This window comes from Equus quagga, chromosome 1 (genome assembly GCF_021613505.1).
Source record: "Equus quagga isolate Etosha38 chromosome 1, UCLA_HA_Equagga_1.0, whole genome shotgun sequence".
NCBI lineage: Eukaryota > Metazoa > Chordata > Mammalia > Perissodactyla > Equidae > Equus > Equus quagga.
In genome coordinates, this window is record NC_060267.1 from 22,980,554 (window position 1) to 23,002,149 (window position 21,596).

The window sequence follows — 21,596 nt, forward strand, 5'->3', positions numbered from 1 at the left end:
TGTAAAGCTCTCACACCATTTACATTGTATCCATCCATCCATCACATTCATTTATTCATTATTTTATTTATTTATCTATTCAATATGTACTTGTTGAAGGTGCTATTTAAGACACAGAGCTTTATAAGACATGGTTTTTGCTTCCAAGGGGCCAAGAATTCCATCAACCAGACATGTTTCATTACTTTTATTACTCTTGCCAATGAAACATTGTATACTCAGAAAATCATCAACCATCGCCTTACCACATGTGCTGAAGTATATCTCTGTGTGTGTGCCCACAAGCATTTGTGTTTACAGATTCTTGGAATGACAAAGTACTTATGCCATTCTTTGCTTGGTTTTAGTGTAGCGACTGCTATTTTGGTGTGGAAGTTTGTTTTGCAAAATGAAATAAAACAAAAGCTTCATAACACACCACTTGGAGAAGAAAACCTCAGAAAGCATTCCTTGATGGGGTCTCCCTCATGCACCGATGGAGACAATTCAATATCAGCTCCCTTGGAAACACTGCTTGCCTTTTCTTCTGATGACTACACTGGAAGAGATACTGACAAAGACAGCTTTCCTAATCACTATGTAATGAATATCCATCCACTATCACATCCGCACTTATGATTCTAGAACAAATGAATTCCCACCTGTCATGGATTATAAGATATTTCTGCATCTGTTCAACAGTGTAATATTATTAATAGTGCAGTAAAAAGAGGACAGCATCTGTGGATCTGCTATCTTTGTTCCTTTGCTAATCTTCTATATTTTGCTGTTTGGTCTCAAGATGCTGGAATAAATGTGTTCTTTGGATGCAAGAAGACATCTGCTGCAATATTCCTTAACTAGTATAATCTTTTAAAAGCATACCAATATCCTCAGAAAGTCTTTGGGTACCTAGGCAGAATGAAGAAAGAGCTCATTGCACTTATTTAAAAATTCCTATTCATAGCAGCATCTCACTGAAGTATTATAATCAGCTGTCAGGCAGGCAGGTCCCCCTATAGCTTCTGGAGAGCCCCAAGGCTCACAGAAAGATGGCGGAGAGGGTCAGGTTGACAGATTGTTTTTACTGTCTTAACGAGCACAAATTAACTGATTTTGCTGAAAAACCTCTCTGGATTACGACAGACAAAACATCTTTCACAGCATGATATGTGTTCAGTGGACAGCCCTGGTTTCTTCACGTAGAGGCTGCCAATACAGCTTGCCTGTTCTAGTTTATTCCTAGTGAATTTTTTGCTATGATGACTCAGCCTCAGCATTTCCCTGAAAACCCAAACACAAGAGCTTGGAAAGAAAAGATAGAATGTGTCAAGTATTTTCTTTACCTGGGGTGTCCAATAATAGAGACTGACATTAACTGCTGAGTCATTTTTTCTACTTGGTTGTTTAATTCCTCTTTCATGGTGAGTGCTTCTTGTGGCATTAATGTGTGATACAAAAACCTTCACACTTTGTGATCACTGCCTTATGTTCATTCGTCTGCTTCCATGACTCCTGACTAACCTGCCGGGCCACTTGCCACAACCCACAAGTCCCTATATATTCTAACCTTGGGTTACTTTTATTTCCACACAAAGTATATGGACAGGCAAACCAACCAAAGCACTGACCATTGGGAAGAATTTCTCTTTACGATGTCTTTTGAGGCCATCCCTGAAGGAGTCATGGTAGACTTGCTGTTCACTTTCAGCTGACACTCACATGGCAAGTCAAGTCATCCATAAACCAAGCTTGGAATTTTTTTCTCTCTATTACTTGATCATTTGGTATCTGCCATTTATCCCTGGATGTAGTTGATGGAAGCTATACTATTATAATAGAAGTGGATGCCGTCTTAGTCAGTGCAGTCTGCTATAAGAAAAATACCACAGACTGGGCAGCTTAAACAACAAACACTTACTTCTCACATTTCTGGAGGCTGAGAAGGCCAAGATTAAGGTGTCAGAAGACTTGGTGTCTGGTGAGGGCCGGCTTCTAGGTTCATAGACAGTCATCTTTTTGCTGTGTCCTTACATGTCAGAGAAAGAAAGAGCTGTGGGCTTTTCATTCCCCTATAGTGTAAATATCCCTTCATGGGGGCTCCACTCCCATGACCTCATTCAAACCCAATTACCTCCCAAAGGCCCCACCTCCAAATACCACCACATTGGGGGTTCGCTTCAACATATGGATTTGGGGAAGGCGCCAACATTCAGTCCGTAGCAGATGCCTTGGAAGGTCTGGCCTACTTGCTCACATAGCTTACTTATGCTCTTTGGTCCTGCTTGTGCTGGATACCAGATGTACCACTTCCATCTTACGATGAATTGCTGCCAGGCCTGCCCACCCTTATGACTGGGATTGACAGAACCTGCCTATAATGAGCAATTGAGCTGTATGGTCACAGGGTATGTCGTGGTAAGGGTTCCATCTCCTGATACCACATTAGGAACTGTTTTTCAAAAAGCATATAATTCTCTGATGCAGATAGTATGGCCTTGCTCCAGAAATGCAGGGGACTGTTTTGTGATTCTCTCATTTGGGCATGGCACAAACTCCACACAGCCTCTTTTCTCACCATTGATACCTCCAACACTGTAGGATCTGCCTATCTTATGATTCAAGTGGCGGCAGACTTGCTTGTCCCTCATCTTGGACCTGAGGCAGGGTTCTCTCCTTCTCTAGGCTTAAACCCGCTTAAACCTGGAAGCCTTCACATTGCCTGGTATATGAACTGGGACTATATTTCTCTATGTGGAATGTAGGCTATTAGGCATTGTGCTTCTTTTTCTTGAGGTAGGAGGTGCAAGATACACTAATCTGGAAAGGATGTTTTAATGTGTTCTCAACTATTGGATCCCTAAAAATTTGCTCTAATCTTCTCTAGCAAAGACACCACGTTTGGCACAGAAGCTGTAATTGGAACTGCAATTTGGAGGAATTTGTGGTAGTCTACCTTCTCCAACATCCTTCCACTTTCTGCAGAGACTGCACTGGTGAACTAAACACAGAGATGATAGGGATGACCACCCCTGCATCTAGAGATCAAGCCTGATGTTAATTTCCACTCCTTCCTCTCTGACGCAATATTGTTTTATTTACTATCTTGGCTGAGCACAGATGATCAGTTTCAGAGATTTCTGCTTGGCGTTCTTCACTATAATAGCTCTTATTCCACAGACAAGGACACAATGTGGAGTAAGAGTATTTCAATCCTAGTTATACAATCAGGGATGGGACTCCATTTATTACCTGGGCCCTGAATGCTACCCAATCTAATAAGAGGCTATTATGACACTGTTTCTCCAGGCATCACCGTCAATTCAGACCCTATGTCCAACAGTCCTCAAAATATTCCACTGTTCTCCTTTCCCCACTGCACAATTACCTGAGTAAATGCCATAGGTCCGTTTGGGGGAAAGACTGGTAGAATCGTTACCATGATATGTGCTATGGTGTTTTAGGATCCTTCTTCCTGGGGAGCCAGTTCTCTCTTTGATTACTGGGCTCTAGGTCTTAAAATTGGCTTAAGTATAGAAGCTGGGTAAAGATTATGGCTTATTAGGGTCACTACCTGTAGCCCCCTGGTCCTCTATTCTTAATTTCTTTTGCTGAAATACACTGAGTACTACTCGAGTCAGCTGCCCCTTTATTTTGACCCCAGAGACACATCTTCTTTAATTTCTGTAGATCAGGCCCATTGGGAGCCACTCTGACTTTGCCAGGAATTACAATAATTGTGACTCCCTGGATTCTGTTGGTTAGGGACTACCACATGGCCTTAATTGTTTTGGAGTCTTATCATCCCCATTGCTATAAGTCAAGTCTGTAATGGCCTTCCTTACCATCAGCTGCGGCCTACAGAGGAGAGCCATCATTGTTCTAGCAAAGATGCTGAATCTGGCACAGCAGCTGTGATTGGGGCTACTGCTAGCTGGTCTTCTACTTTTAGGTGATGCTGTTGCCTCTCTCACTACTGCATTCCTTTGTCCTTGGTAAATGGTGTATCCCCTGGGCCTTCCTGTGGAGCTTAATCATCCAGTTGCTCTTCTGGCTTTATGTCATCACTCAGTCATAAGATGTGTGTTGCTCCAGAAAGCGTGTGCCCTTGGGAAAGGTGGCCCTCTGCAGCTGAGGCAGACCTTGAAGGAGCTGACAACTGGAGGTGTCCACTGACTACATCTCCTGCAACTGGGCAGCAAGTCCTTTGTAGGGGATTTGGGCAGCACATCTCCATGTCTATCACAAGTCATTAAGAGACTTTTTATTTGTATTGTTGCTGTTTTTTGACAACTGATTGCAGAGTTGAGACTGAAAAAAAAAAAAAGAAGTGGACCAGAGCCAGAACTGAGACATATGATTACCTTTCTACTTTTGTGTATTATCTGTGTATGGAAACCCAGATGGATCTGCCTCTCTATCTCCCTATCTCTAGGCTTAGGTCAACTTTTTGAAGAATAGTACATATTTTACTTCACCTTGTGAATTGAGATCTTTGCAGATCAGTCCTTATAAAGACCTGAGTTACAAGAGCCTCTTCTGGGTCCTTCAACTGGATGGCCGAACCCATTCCTCTCCTGCCTACAGTGAGCACACAAAATAAGAATCCCAGTTAAATCAGGGCCTGTTCAGTGTGTCATAATCACACAGCACGTGGTGAGTAATTTTGTCCAGTTGTGGAGCAGGAACCTAACGATACTAAAGCCAAGGCTAAATTGATTTAATTTTCTTATTGTATTAGTGAGTCTTGACATCCATTCTTTGTCAGAGTGATTTTTTAAAATATTCTATATGTCATGATACCATTTCCTATTTAAAATCCTTTAGAGGTTCCCCATTATCTTCAGGGGAAAGTTCAAAGTCCTCAACACGGTCCAATAGGCCCAGGCACGATCTGACCCCTGCCCACCTCTCCCGTTGGAGAATGGTGCTGGGGACAGAGGAGTGAGCCTGATGAACTAGAGGGAGAGACAGACTTTAAACACTTCATTACACAGATAATCATTTAACTATAGTTTTAAGAAGTGTTGCCATCACTCCCGTCTTTTTTTGAAGGTAGCCTGTTGTAAAAGCAAATGCAATCTTTCCTGACTCAACAAGACATTATTCTCTGTGATTATTTCAGTTCTTTTTTTGCACAAGAATGTTCTTATATGTGTGGGTTCAGCTTTGTTCAGTCACCAAGTGACTCATACCAAAATCTAGCAGTGTCCTCGGAGCCCCATCCTCAGCAGTGAGGTCCGTTCTCATAAGCCAGCTCCTGTTTGGGGTAGGGTGGGCATTAAGGTGTTACTTTACCCCACATAGTGTATCAGGTGGGCAGGGGTGGAACGCAGCCTGGTGTCTTGCCTGCAGTTCAGCTCTCCTGGTATCCTGCCCGAAACCCCACACTAACTTAATGGAAGCCATGTGACGCACAAAATGCAAACTAGTCAATCCTCCAGCTCTGGGCTGCCCCTGTGCCCCTCCTTGGGCCTCTCCCAGGAATGCTTCCTGCTTTCAACTGGACCGATTCTTCTGGAACCATGACAACACCTTGACAGCTTCAGCAGTGCCTGCTGCCACACACTTCCCCCATGTTGAATCTCTTGAATAAAGAGCATTTTATGCCTTCTTGGACAGCCATTCCTTGACCCTTTCAAATGGATGAACCATGCAGGGAAACCAAACCCTTGGCCCTGGCTCCTGTTATCCTCAAAATCCAGATTTATTACCCTGTTTTTCAGCCTTGGCCTATGACACATATTTAAGTCCTTAGGTTTCAAAAAAAAATCTTCTTTGCTCTGTCCTTTAGAAAGGACAACAGGGAGTGGGGCTGAGGGTGGGGTGGAGTAAGAAAACAGCTTACATTCACTGCCTTGAGGTAAGAGGTGACTGATGATAAAATGCCAAAGAGGCAAAAAGAGAGAACATGAGACACGTCTTTCCTAAGTTTTCCTCCCCCACCGTTGTCATTCTGTGCTGGATCCCAGGCTGGCGAGGCTGACTTGGATGCTCACATTTAAACCCCACACTATTGATTCACTTAGGGCTGGGTGCCAGTTTTCTCTTCCATCTCATACAAAACTAATCAAATTAATGGATGCTGCTGCTGGTTCTCATCAAATGCCATTAAAATATAACTGTTTCATGAATAATTCTAGACATTGACTCAAAGCAATTGATTACAAGAACTATGTATTTCAAATGGGAGGAATAATTGATGTTTTCAACATGTAAATGGGCTTCTAAGGAATTCTGAGATACGAGTTCTAGGAGTACAGCTACAATCACAGTTCATTTGAGTTTTAGAGCTTCTGACTTGTGTTTATTTTCCAATTTTGACTTTCAGAGAACAACAGCAAGCCTATTCCATTCTCTCTCTTCACTCTGTCCAGTCCTGTCCGTGGGTTCCCTGAGTGCTTTGGGTCTACACTCATAGAGCTACGGTCTGCTCACAAAGTTATGTACAATGGGGTTGTATATTTTCTTTCTTCGAAAAGACCGGCATCTCAGGATACACAGTTGGTCATCATGTAACTGCCTAGCCAATCAATCACAGTCAACTCACCTATTCAAATCTATAGTAAAAGTAACTGAATAGTCAGGAGGAAGATATAGCACCCCTGTCTCAGAAATTAGACCAGTGGACTGTCAGCTGCCGCTCTGATTTGCTGCTCTTTGTTTTAATTGTCTCTCATGCTTTGTCCTGGTTTGGTACTCAGTACCTATCTTGAACCTCCTTTACTTGAGGGAGAGTTTGTACACATTTTTCTGTCTCAACTGAGACATTCCCTTTTAATTATATTTTTTGAAATTGCTGTCCTTATCCCTTGGGATTGTTAATTTTATGTGTCAAGTTCAATGGGCCATGGATGCCCAAATTAAACACTGTATCTGGTGTGTGGGGGTATTTCCAGATGAGCATAGCACTTGATTTGGTGGACTTAGTAAAGTAGATGGCCTCCCCGATGTGGTCGGGTATCGTCCAACCTGTTGAGAGCTTAAAGAGAATAAAAAGCAGAGGAAAGAAATTCGTTCCTTTTTTCCTACCTCACTTATTGAGCTGGAACATCTCATCTCATCTCATCTTCTCTTGCCCTTGGACTGGGGTTTGCAGCATCAGCTCATTCTCTTGGTTCTCAGGCCTTTGGGCTCAGACTGAATTACATCACCACTTTCCTGGTCTCCAGCTGGTAGAGAGCAGATGTGGGACTCCTTTGCCTCCATAATCTCATGAACCAATTGTTCATAATAAATATATCTATATCTCCTATATCTATATCCATATATCCTATTGGTAGTGTTTCTCTGGAGAGCTCTGACTAACATACCCCTCATTCCCAACATGAAATGTAAGTAATGATCCTGCCTTCTACCTAAAGGATTTGATTGTCAGAATCTATTCCCCTACAACACATCATGGAGGCAATGAGAATTTGAGCATATTATTCTACATAAATGAGACAATTTTAAGTATACTGCTTCACTCATTGTACAGTAATTAATTCAAATTTTATTGAGTTAGGAACTATGATAAAAGATAATATATAATTCCTCTCCTCACCTCCGGTAATCATTATAGGCAGAATCAAGGAGTTTATAATCTAATAGGAGATACAGACATGTAAACACAGAGAGAAAGAGAATGTTAAAGACACTATAATAGATAAAAGGTAGGTCATGTAGGAACATAATGGAGGACCAGTCAATTCTACTTTGGAAGGTGAAGAAAGACAATAAAAGAGATGATACTTGAGTTGATCTTGGTGGTTATAGTAGAAAAGGGAATCCCAAACAGAAGACACTGAGCAAAAGCAGAGTTGAGTGGTATCATGGCTCATTAGGAGAGTTATAATTAATTCAACATGGTTGGATGATCAGAATGCACTGGGCATGGAAGAGAACATCAGAAAAACAGTCAGAGAGAGTCTTGAGTGTCAGACAGGATTCTGTATTTTATCAATGATTCCAAATTGAGGTCTGTTAGAGAATCACCCATGGAACTCTTAGAACTCAGTTCAGATTCAGTTCCATCCTAAATTCAATGAGTTAGAAATCCCAGTTGTGAGACCTGGCTGGGTATATATTTTGTAAATACTCCTCTGACTAGGAATTCCCCAAATTGTTCCCTGTCCTTTGTGGGCACAGAGTTGAATGGCATTTCCTCACATCCCTTGCAGTTAGGCAGGCCCTGCAACAGAGTTCTGGTCAATGGAATACAAGAGATGTAAGCCACTTCCAGGTCTGTTCTTAAACTTCCTATCAGATCCTTCCTCACTCTCTCTGCTTCCTCATCAGCTAGCTAAATACACAGAAGATTCTAAGACCCTAGAGAATCAAAGATCCACTTGTTGGAATATATTCGAATCCCCAAATCGCTGAATGGAAAGCTACCCAGTGGACACCCAATTCAATTGCAACATAAGCAAGAAATGAAATTTTATTGTGCTAAGCCATTGGGAATTTGAAGTTGTACACAATTTTATTAAAGACCACTGGTGAGCAATAAGTGGCTACTAAAGTAATATGATCACATTGAGACTCTGGAAAGATTGTTCTGGCAAAAGTATGGAAAATGGATTGTACTGGATGAGATGAGAGTTGGGAAAACCAGTTAAGACCACAGTGCAGTTATCCTGGGAAGAGATGATGAGATCTCAGCATGACAGTGAGTGATAATGACAGAGAGTAGGAGAGTAGACCTGTGAGACACAAAGTACATATAATCTATTCCCATTGAAGACCTTTTGAATACGTAAATGATAGACCCTCCCAGTTTTCTGGCATAGTTGAAGCTCTAACTATTTCTCTTAAAATTCAAGATCATTATAATTTGTTCAAAGGTAATTTTATAGTAATTTCATCATTATCAAATCTGAATAGTAATTGTTAGAGTTGTCTTTCCGGAATTGGCCATTGCTCTTTCTCTCATCTTACGCATTTTGTTTCAGTCATGAGTATTTTTGAATACAGACCTTTTCTAGTGTGGTTAGGTTGAAGTCAACTGGATGGTCCAGATAAAATAATGTATTCAAAGCAAATAAGTCTATAAGCTGAATGGAAAAGCACGATTCTGTTTTAAAATGTCATTCTATAAAGCACCATGGCTTGCCCAAGGTATCGCCTTGATTCCATGGGATATTAAGGTGGGCTCTTCCTAAAAAGCAAGGCTGGAGTGACACCCTGATTCAGAAATGGCTCCTTGACTGCATCCAAATGCAAGCAGGAGAATCCTGAAGTGCAGGGGCTCAGGTGTACGTGCTGGCTCTCGCTTAAATGCTGAGGACACAAGCACTTTCATTGCAGGATTTACAAAAGGTGGTGGATTATTGGCACGATGAGAAAGTCCTGATAAGAGAAGCTGGTAAAGCAATCATAAAAGGAAAGAAATAATTGAAGAACTCTGGAGCAGAGGAAAGCTTGAGGAATAAGTTTGCCCCAACAGCTCCAAGGGATTATGGCCATTAATTTCAGAGAATTTAGCCACTTGCTTTAAACTAAGGGATCTGAACTTCTGTTAAAAGTGAAAAAGGATTACATTGAAGCTTGTAGAGTTCAAGACAACTACAGAGAGAAGAAAATTGGGAGCAAACAGCCTAACCATGTTCAATGGCAGCCTCAGCCTGGAGCTGCTGGTGAAGGCAAACCGAGTGGGCTGTGTTGAAAGGTGGGCACTGGAGGGGTCTGGTGCCCACGGCTGTGAGATTTCCTCACATCTGCACAGTTTGCTGCAGATCACGGAATTCTTTCTCATGCAGTTTTAGTTGATCCTCTTCAAGACTCTGTGAGGTGTTCCCATTTAGGGGATGACACACGAAGGCTCATAGTGTTGAAGGGACACTTTGTCAAGCCCAGTGCTTTTCCTATCCAAACATCATTTGCTCACCTTGATAAAAATGTTAAAAAATGATAAATTTTGGATGGTTACTTCAAAATATAGCTATTTCTAGAGCCCATATTCAAATTATGCTTTCTAAAACTGGCCATTAGCTAATCATTTTTTTCCCTGTTTGAATATTCATACCTACCAATTCCTTTCCTGACATTTGCCCTGGGGGGCGTTCAAACAGGCAGAAGTCCAGTCTTCCCCCTCTCCCGAGGAAAATGAAATTACGAAAATTAATTTGAATGCTGGAAATTGTATTAGGATGAATCTGTGTTGTGGTTTTATAAACAAAGCTTAAATCAGAACACCTGGCAAATAAACAGAATGCTTCTGTCATTTAATTCAATCTTATCTGTTTCACTCATATGATTTAACTTGTAAATTGCATCCAGGCAGCTGTTAGAAATTTCTTAGGTTCTTGAGAGAGAAGAATTGCTAGAAATCAAGCATCTTATGGTTTTACAACTGCTCCTCGGGCCATCCTCACCAAAGATCCTGTTTGAAATGGATCCTGTTCGGATGGATCTTTATGAAGGCTTGTAATGGAAAATAATGGGGCTTTGGAGTCAGACAAACCTGAGTTCAAATCTTAACTCTGAATTTTCCAGGTTTGTGACCTTGGGCAAGTTAACAAACCTCTCTGAGCCTCAGTTTTATCTGTAAGTATTAACCATACTTACCTTCAATGGTTAATGTGAGAATTAAATGGGATAACTGATTTGCACACCAAAAATACTCAAAATGGTATTATTACGAATATGAAGATTGAACAACAATCTGGATAGAGTGAAAAAATGAATTAGGATGAGGAGCATCACAAATTTGTTTCATTACTATAGCTCTCAATTATAAATTATAATGCTCCTTCTCAATCATGCAAGTAAGTCCTCAAAAAGCCCAGTAGTACAATTGTTTGGTGTTAAGGAACTTAAAACCTTATGAAAAATTGTATTGGAGGACAGAGGTAAGAAATAAACCTGTAAAATGCATTATTTGTTTCATATTCTCTGAAGTAAAGTAACTGATCTCTCAGACTGAATTAAAATAACGTCAGTGGGCATTTTACATGTATTAAACTAGTAACAATACTGTCTAATTTTGTTTCTCACTAAAAATTTTTGGGATATCTATCATAAAGTATCTGCAAGATATTTTTGTTTACAGGATGCCAGCTTTTAGATGCAGATAATATGCTTACAGACAGTGGTCCCATCTTTGTTCTTCCACTAAGGATGTTCCAGTCTCTCCAAATTGTTGTGTTGATTTTTGTCTTTCTCTTCTTATGTTACCCACTCCCCCTACACCTATATCTGTAGTGGGTTTCGGGGTCCCCTGTCTCCTGTCCCAGGTCTCACCACGCTCCCTGGGGCAGACATAGAGTAACTTCAGTGCTAGAATGTGTAAGAAACCAACCAATCTTTTGTGTAACTCCCTCAGCTATGTTGAACATATTTTTTTGTTTCCTACCTAAGAGGTAGGACTATTGGACTCATGATAACTTTATGTTGAATTTCCTTTTATAAAGGCTTCCCTCCCTCCCTAAAGTTGCAAAGCCCATTCACACTAAAACTGCCATTTTTCACTTCCAAGACTTCATTGCAGCAACTTCCATTCATGCTCCACCATCTGCCTAACTTTCTCTTTCCATTATAAGTATCCATCTCTTTTTCCAATTATCGTCAACAAGAGTGACTTGTGAGCTACAAATACTACATCTAAACTTCTCCAGTTGCTCAAATTATAATGCAGTTCTAGTTCAGTCTAAATGGTAGTAAGTCAAACATTTATGACCTTGATTCTTTTATCTATATTGGTTCCCCTTAATCACAACCCTATGCATACAAACATGTTTAAAAATAAAAATTGGGGGGGCTGGCCTGGTGGTGCAGCAGTTAAGTTTGCACGTTCACTTCAACAGCCCGGGGTTCGCTAGTTCAGATCCCAGGTGCGGACCTACACACCGCTTAGCAGGCCATACTGTAGTAGGCGTCCCACATATAAAGTGGAGGAAGATGAGCAAGAATGTTAGCTCAGGGCCAATCTTCCTCAAAAAAATTAAATAAATAAATAATAAAAAATAAAAATTGGAATAAATGAAAAAAGTATCACTTTGTTGCAAAATTAATTGAGTTGCACTGCTCTTTTTAAAGGGAGGGCTAGCTAATAGATTAGAGTTGAGCTCTGAGGGACAAAGCTGGAGGAAATCAGGCCAGATAGGGTAGGGAGCCACATCACCGTCTGAGGGGGGACAGCCAATAAAAGCACAATATGCAGATTGGGGTTGCATAACCAAGAGCTTTAATTTAAAATAGGGATTGGTTCAGAGTGAGGACAGACAGGCGATAAACAATGATGGGGTGCTGAGGTCTTAGCTGAATGTCAGATAATTCAGTTGCCATCATGACCCATCAGTTTTAGAGACAGCTATGAGTGATTTACTAGCATTATCTTTCTCACATTTCAGGTTGGGTTGTGTTGGTGACCCACAGGACAGACAAATAATGTAGCAGAATTACTTATGGAGCCCAGTGGTGAGTGGTATCCACTCCCACCTTGAAACCTGAGTGTCTATATTGGATGACTACTGTCAGCCAGTAGTGCTTCTGGACACTACTTGTTGGGAAATCTGATGCTATAAAAGTAAAAGGAGATTTTGTATCTGGCTGACTCTTGGGGCAAATGAAGAAGAAAACATTTTTAACATTTTTAATAAGATTGACTGGTGATCTTAGATGTGCTAAAACATAAGTGAATATGCTAAGTAGCCACCATGGGGAGAAGAGGAGGTAGCTAACTATGGTTATAGAATATAAACAGGCATGTGGTGATGAGATTTATGTCTAGGCATATATTATCAGGCATAATTCATAGTGTTTAATTTTCCATTTAAACTAGTAACCAAGCACTCTATAATGTTGGATGCTAAAATTGTGTCAAATTAGTAAATTTGCACTGCATGGAAGAAAATGCTGTAATTACTGAACAGCAGAAATATAATTGTTTATATAGTCCTTAAGCATCGCTACAATTAAGGCATCACATTTGTTGTGCTTTCTTTAGAATCTGTGGTTGGTAATTTTTTAATGCTTTATTTGAACTCTTCATTTTCTCAGTTTACTACACATCTTTTAAAATGATTTTTAATGCTCTTGCTAGTCCAAAAGTTTTTGTGTTCAAAAAGCTCTGTAGAGTCATAATCTATTGGTCTATGACTCAGGATCCAAGACTAGACCTGAATGGATGTGATTTTGACTTTGATTTCATTTCATTTTCTAATCTTTAGTTGGTATATATGTACAAATGGGATGGGCAATGTCCAAAAGAGGGAGCAAAAGAAGAAAGGAGACCCATGTGCAGAGAAAAAGGTCAAGACTGGTGTCTATGATTGAATATTGGAAGCCTTTGAAAGTTCAAATCTTGTTTGACTATTAAAATGCCATCCCTGGAAATTATTCCATTCGGTACTAAAACTTACGGAAACTTTAAAGATAGCTGTTCACATCAGCTGATACCCAGGTTCTCTGGGCAATCCTTAGAAACACAAAAGCATAGTGCTCTAAGGTTTGTTACTTTTTTTTTCTATCTTACTTCTGCTAATTAGATTCACTCCTTGAAGCACTTTTTCCTTAATACTCACATAACGATTCTCAAATAATATTTTCACAAGGACTGTATACTGATAATAAACACCCACTTTCTACATCACCCTCCCTCTTCATTCTACAAGACAATAACTTTGAGAATAATTAAAAATACAGTCCTAGGTGGTATTATTTACTTGTCCCAGAGACAAAAGGTGAATGTTCCATGTTATGCCAATTTGGTAATGGCCAATATTACCACATATCAGGGATAACACGGTCAGTTTCTTTGGATAGTATGGTCTATGGGTTACTATAGTGAGCTTGATCTCTGCATTTTTAGCGTCAGAGATATTTATGGTTCTGGGTACACCACGCATGGCTATTAAAGGTAAAAGAAACAGCAGGGGCCTGGTTCCAATTGCTTAGTAAACAATTGTAGAAGAAGCTTATTAAAGCTGGCTCTCAAGTGACAGATAAATGCATAGTTCTATTATGCATGCTAAATTCAGCATGCTGCAAGCTTAAAAGCAGGTAGATCAAAACAAGAAAGATGTAAAAAATCATAAAGACAAAATACAGCTATGTCAGTATGTGACAGGAAAATAATTTTGCCTTAAAAGTGATCTCTCCCAACCCCCTCAAAGAACACGTAACCACAATTTATGGAACAAAATTAAAAGCAAGTTGGGAGTGTTCCATTTCTCAAATTGCCTGACACTGAAGTTAAAAAAAAAAACACTAGAATGGGCTGTTGGTAAACTAAGATACAATTCTAATCTTTCTATTATAAACAAAAAACTACATCACATAATTACTGATGTATAATTCTTATTTATTAATATGCGATGTCTAATTCTTAAAAAAAACAAGAAAACGCAGACACAAAACAAGCCACTAAACAGATTCTTTCATGCACGTCTTTTTCTACCTTCCAACGTTCCACTCATGATTTTTAGAGGAGTCTCCTTCCTCAGGGCTGGCATACGTTTTTCAATTTTCACTGTCCAGAGCCATATTTACAGAAAGATGTACAAATATTGTAGACGGTAGGCTGTGCAACCCTTGCGTGATTAAACTTCAGCCCCTTGGTTTTCTAGGGCTTTGTGTAAATGCCAATAAATTTGAGAGTTCACCCAACTGTGCCTCTTAACCTTTGTTCCCAAAGGTGAAGGGTAGGATTTTTAATCAAGTAGCAATTTATCTTTAATTAGGAAAACATAATTAGGTCTTATCATCTAATTGCAGTTATTGGTTGGAGAAAGTCACATTTCACAAGTAGTGACCCATGCTGGATGATCATTCTCCTATTACTGAATTTTGCATCTGTATTTGTGTTTGGCAGACAGCCAATACAAATTCAAAGGTAATCACTGTGCTTCTCTGCAGTCCCGCTGTCAAAGTCACCAACGCCGCTGCTTAATAAGAAACCAGGCGAGACTTCCTGAGCCACATCTTGGCTATATCTGTTCCTGCTCAGACATCAAGCGTAGATCAAAATAATTGTATACAAAAAGCCCCCTGTGAAGTCGGTCAGAGAACTGTCCCACACTTCGTTTCTGGTACAGTTAAAAACAGTTTAATGTCTCAAGGCACCACTATGGTTGAACATCAGATACACGGGTAATCAGCTAATCTACTATGCTGTAAAGTCAGTAAATAGCTTGTGCAATTGTGAAAAGCAATCTCTAGAGGACCGTTAGATATACAGTAGGCACGTGTATCATAATACAAATAGAAAACAATGAGTCCTAGAAAAAGCAGGTTGAGCACCGTTGTGGCATCGTTTGTATTTCTTGACCTAACACTACGTAAACCTTACATTTACAAAAGCAAAGACTAACTTTTTAAAGTTACACTCAAGGTTGCTTTTTGTGCTATCTCCACATAAGTGAATCTAGTTCGTAGGTGTACTCTTAGAAGTCGTCGGATCTGGATCCGCTTCTGTCCCACTGGTAGATTCGTTCAAGTGCGAGCTCAAGTTTTCTGACGTTAGGTGGGAAGACTTGTAGACAATCTCGTTGAAGTCGGACCTGATGCAAACCAAAGGAGGATCGTTCAATGGGTCTTCCACTGAGGCCTGGGTGTTCTCTCGAGTGATTCCCATGTCTTTGCTGTGTTCTGATGGAGATTTTCTTTTCATGCGAGTGTAAGTTTTGTCTTGATTCTCCATGCCTTGCTCATTTTTCAAAAATCGTCCAAAGAACCAAATGAAAAATCCAAACCACACAAATGCTATCAAACTTGGAACAAAAGCCAGACACTTGACATCAAGGCTAGCTCCTATGAACCTGCTGTGTAAGAACATGTCTCCCTCAACATAGGTTTTATTAGTCCGAGGGTTAGTGTGATTAGACCTCCATTCCCAGGATAGCTTGGTTCTGTTCAAATCCTTTAAACTTTCTGAGTCTTTCACGGTATATATCTTCTGCCCTGGGCCGATGTACTGTCCATATTCATGAGGTTTGTAAAATATCTGGTTCTTCCACATATTGAGATCCAAAATCAAGACGAGAAAGATAATTCCATAGTTAAACCATTTACCTGCATTAAAAAAGAAATGTTGCATGAGTCAAAGATGTACAAAATTGCAATAGGGTTTTATTCAATAAAATGAAGATAATGGTACAGTAGTATAAATTGTTAATGTTTTAGATCTGTTAACAATTAATTTTTTGAGCATGTTATGCTGCCATTAAGTGAATGGGCAAAGGGAATTTCCTAAAAAGATTCTAGGCACATGAAGACATAAGTGTAGGCCCCAGAGGCAATAATTTACAGTATTTACACTAACCAGATTAAATCTCTCTATTCTACAGGCACCACAGGTGTACTGAAATTGGGTTCCATGTAGGTTATTCTCTAGAACATTTCAATTAATGTTTAAAAACAAAGCTCTAATGAATTCTCAGAAAGCCCAACATGTGATTGAACATCTCTTACAGTTTTATAATTATGTCTGGGCAAGAAATAAATCATTTTGCAATGCAAGCACAGCAGTATACCAATTGAATTCGAATTGCTGTTTGTAGGTGACCTGTTGATTAAACCATTAGTTGATGTGATTCAGATCAATAAACCTTGAGCATTCATTTCAAGATGCAAAAATAATTGCATCAAATTCGCATCGAACAGATCCATTTATCAGACATATAAACATAACCAAAGCTAATGAACTGCTTTAGATAACAGAATTTGGAGAGATTGTAACTGAGACGATTTCTTTGTAGTATTTAAAAATCTCTTATATAAACAAGATATCATTTAGATACATATTAGCTAGTGATTTCTTTATATCTTTAAATGGAAAGAATCTGGAAAAACTTTCAAGGGATACTAGATTCCATTATAATTTTTATTATAATCATAATTTAATGCAAGTTTTACATCATTAAATGTATTATAACAATATAGTAATATCCACCTCATAGGTTTGCTGTACCAAATTAGATGATATATGTAACAGATTCTAAAAGCTTTAGTTATAATTATTTTACATGCAATATCTCAAAATTATTTTATTTTGTATTTGAAGATAGCAGTGTCAAACATTATTAAGTTACTGCTTCAGAGGATTATAGAACTCTAAGGATAGGACAGAGATAGGAACTTGGGCAAACTTATTAAACCAAGAATGGTAAACATGTGTTCTGCAATATGTACCCTAACAGAATATGTAGCCATATATAAAAATATAACATTGGAAGGAGTTTAGAAAAGTGTTTTATGATGCTCATTATATATTTTCAAGCTCCTATTATATGCAAGGTTGAAGGGTTTTAATCCTGGCTCCCAAACTTACTAGCTATGTGATCTTGGGGTAGTTGTTTAAATTCTCTAAACCCTAATTTCTTTACATGCAGAAAATAATAATACTTATTAACGCTGTTACATTTCATGAGATTATTAGATGCCAAGCACAGTGCCTAGTATATAATAGGAACTCAGGAATTGTTCCTATTATTATCATCAAAGCCTTGCCTAAGACATGATAATGTCTTCATTTGCATGAAAAGGTGTAACTTCTCTATGAAGAGAATTTCTGTAAAATGGTTCAACTATACAGGGTTTAAATATTTGTAATGGAAGGTCTTGCCTGAGTGATTTATTTTGCACACCCAAACTAGAAAGTAAGTTGGCACACTGGAAATGTTTCCAGATATAATAACATATTTATAACTTCTGGCACTGTTAAGTTCGAACCACTCCTGCCCTCCCGGATCTTCAAAACTAAAACAGATTCATACTAAGAATCAAGCATAAAATATACTAAGAATAAAGCATAAAATAAACTAAGAAAGCTCAAGCCAGAGAAATTCAATCAAATACACAGGTGAGCATCATTACCAAACATGTATTGCGCTCATAATAGACCCTGTGTATGATACATTAATAGATGCTGAGGACATTTGTTACTTCCTTCTAGAGAGGAACTTATCATCTTGTTAACAGGACAGAGACATCAACAGATAAATAATAATCAGAGGTCACATTTGAGGGGTGTCAAATGAGTGATACAAACCATAAATGCTGAAGATGTTGAGAAAATGAAATAAAACTGAGGGCTAATTTCTGCAAAAAGGATTTTAGAGGACGCAGCAATTCATATGGTCCTTGAAAGAAAAGCAAGACAGAGGACAGTTTGGAAAATTTTGCATTTCTTTTAGTTTATGTTTTTATTATGCTGCAGATAGAAGAACATGCAGAAAAAGGATTGGGGATGTGGAATAGAGGGGCTGAGGGGAGAGAGAAGGAAAAGAATGGAGAATATGCAAGGAAAAGGAAGGCAGGAGCGGAATGAGAGACAGGTGATATGAAAAAGTCCAGGGGTTCTCATTCAGGATTAAGGAGGCACTGGTTTGTAGCTTCCATGATAGAAAGCAAGTTGAGAGGGGTTTCGGTGCTTCTCTGTTGTAGGAGATCCATACTAATTCTCCTGTCATGAACTCCGTCTGTTTTGAAGCCAGACTGGATGGTGAGGGGAAGGGGTTATTCAGTGATGGTATGACTAACCATCATCTTGACTCGCAAAGGTCCCTTGAAGAAACTTGCACCCTCTCTAGGTCATTTTCATAAACTCATGCATATGGCAGTCCCTCATGAAGGAGTCCCTGTTTCTAGGGTAATAGGATGTCAGAAACTGAAGATAAGCATCACAGAATCAGAGAGAAGAAAGGAATACTCATGGAGCTTGGAGAAGGGTGCTTTCCTGGTGGGGAAAGGATGCTCAGTGGATGTTTATAGACAAAGAAAAAAAGTAAAATCAGAGAATCAAAGTGGAAGTGGATGTATGCTGATCAAACTAAAGGAACCCTGAGGATAGAAGGAGCTTTTCTCCATCCTTTCAAATTATTTTTCGACTGCCTACATTGAATGGCGCTGGGTCAGTTTGACCACTAAAACTTTCATACGAAATAATCACTTTATGTTATTTCTCATGTGACCTGGAGTTTGAATAGTTAATGGGATGGAGAAAAATTAAAAATATGTTGCCTGACATTGATCTTATCACCCTGCTCTAACACACCTTTGCCGATTTGTGAGGGGGAGCAGCACAGTGACAAAAAGTGTAGGCTGGAAATCAGCAGATGGAGATCTCATTCTGACACTCAAATAACACAACCTTGGATAACCTGTTTAACCTCTCCAGACCTCAATAATCTTATTTTCGAATTGAGGATACTGAACTACATGCGTTCTAGTTCTCTGATTCTGTCCTCATCGCCAAAATCCTTCTACTTATTAGCTATGTGAATCCAATTTTTTATTCTGTGAAATGGAGAATAAAACCAACGTATTATTGGATTATTGTGAGGATAAAATGAGAAGTTGTATTAGAAACTTCTCTGAAACATAGCAAGTTTGCCGAAAATGTAGGACAGTATCATTTCTACAATTTCTTTCTTCTACTTCTTCAATCCAGTTACTACAGGATCTTGGTCACATAGAGGAAGGAGAGAAGCACGTGTTAGGGTTTGTAACAAAGACATATTCTAAAGGTGTTCAAATGTTTTAGTTTGGATAAAACAGCATGAATTACTGAGTACTGACATCAATGGGTAGATATCACAGAACCCGTTACCCAGGAGGACCCAGTGTGTAGCTATACGTAAATATCTTTGTGAATCGGCATATTGAACATGTTAAAAACCTTTAGCAATTGGTAATTTGTCTACAGCTTGCAGTAACATTGGTCCTGAGAAAAACTGTTTTATCTACACAAACTTTGAAGCTAAACAACAGGGGATAGTGTCCCCACATCTTCCCCACAGCAGAGAGGTCATGTTGGGGTGGGAAAGAGCAGAGTGGAGAGAAGAGGGTGAGGCAGGACCCCTATTGATATCATACTTCCTTTTTTTTTTTTTTCCTGTGGATGGAGCATTGTCCTTCCTCCACTGTCAGGGCCACTCAGTCGAAATTTGAAGTGCTGAAAATGTGGAAGAAATGGCTCCTCTTACCTTTTGTTTGTTTCTGGCCCACCTGACAGCCTCTGGTCCACTTATCCACTGGTACAGAGAAAGGATGTTCATCTTTCTCTATGATCCATCCTTCCATTTTATCACACCACTGTTTTGTTACCTTGGTAATGCTTTCTCCTCTTTAAAAAATTACTTTTGCCCTATGAGGTGTGGCAAACCAGAAAGCAAAATCAGGCTGGACAACTCAACCTCAGTGTCATTGTCCACAAAGTGAGGGAGTTGACATATATAATCCTTAAGGTTTCTTCCAAGTTCTAAAAGTCTCTTTGATGGGTTTGTGAAATAAACGTCACTTAAACCTTAATGTTGTATGATGGACCAGGAAATCTCATCATTAGAGCAAAAAAGATGGAATACACAATTTCCAGATGGAGAAAGCTTTCCTTAGGAAAAAAGGATTGCCTATTCTGAGAAACACTGTTTACCATAAAAAATAAATCTGAGTCCCTGAAATGACCCACACGGAAAAGATAGAAGACACAAAAAAGAAAAGCATGGAAAGTGTTTCTAATGCCATTTTCCCAAGTGTGTTGTTGTGAATGTACAATCAACCATAACAAGAGGTTTGGTATTTCAGCATTAATCATATGAGAAATTTTGCATTTCCCCCTGTTGTTTCAACTACACAGCATAATGTAAATCAGCAAGGAGGTGGGGTAAGAATCCATACATTATTTCTATTAATCTCCCTGTTGAAATATCTAACTGTCTCCTTTAATGAGAAATCACTGTGTGGTGTTGGTGGGATTACCTCTTTCTTGTATTTTGCACTTTTAATGAATCTTAGTGATTGTCAAAAATGATATTATAATGTTAATTTTATCTTTTTACTTTGTGGGAGTTTATAGAATCCTGGGCTAGTTAGTTTTAAAAGTAGTCTTCATTAAATAGCACCCTCGCTTAGCATGGGAAAGGACAACAATTTGGGGGAAAGTGTTCTTTTTTCAACCAAGGAAAAAGACCATTAAGTGCTGATATTTCCACCACATAATGAACCTTTCATGATTCAAATATGCAATTATAATATTTTTAAGAATCTTTTACTCAGTAGAGTTGCCAGTTAGCATTGAGGTTGAGCTGTTCTGTGTGTGGGCACATCTATACCAAGTGAATGCCACCACTCAGCCAGACTCTGGCATCCAGTGCAGACACACGAAATAGTCACGCTCTACAAAACCGCTTAGTATCCATTATGGGACAGCAAGAAACCATGGTCTTGAAGGAGATGAGTTTTGGATAATTAAAGAAATAACAGTTTGCTGTAACAGCCTTCTTGGCCATATTCAATGTCTTTTCATTTCAGAGATGAGCAGAGAAAACAGGGCAGGTGAGTTAGCATATCTTCAAGGCTCTCCGTAGGTAATTTAGGGATATCTAGAAGCCACATTAAGTGCTTAGGCCATGAGAGACCATTTAGCAAATTGAAGATATTTACTATATAATTTATGAATTAATAAGAGTTATTTGAGATAGTAAAGTATCTTCTTAAGACTTAAAAGCAAATGAATATAGCTTCTCAAAGTGCCTCTCTTATCATTGTTTCTTCCTAAGTGTGAGACTATTCCTTCAGGACATAATCCAATAAGACGAGTAGAGGTAGCAACTTGTAATGATCAAAAGAGAAAGAAAAGCAAAGCTATGCAGTTGTACTGAATTTGATGACGATTAGTCTCTGACTTGCTTGAGGCT

General features: G+C 39.1%; 1 protein-coding gene across 2 annotated transcripts in view; it reads right to left on the bottom strand.

The window, feature by feature from the left end:
- Positions 1–14,246: 14,246 nt before the first annotated feature.
- Positions 14,247–21,596, bottom strand: part of TMEM117 (transmembrane protein 117) — a 425,103-nt gene continuing 417,753 nt past the window's right edge. For both annotated transcript variants that reach the window (XM_046685850.1, XM_046685860.1), the window contains one exon: positions 14,247–15,972. In XM_046685850.1, coding sequence (XP_046541806.1) covers positions 15,326–15,972 — 647 coding nt within the window. In that variant the 3' untranslated portion in view covers positions 14,247–15,325. The remainder of the gene's footprint in view (positions 15,973–21,596) is intronic.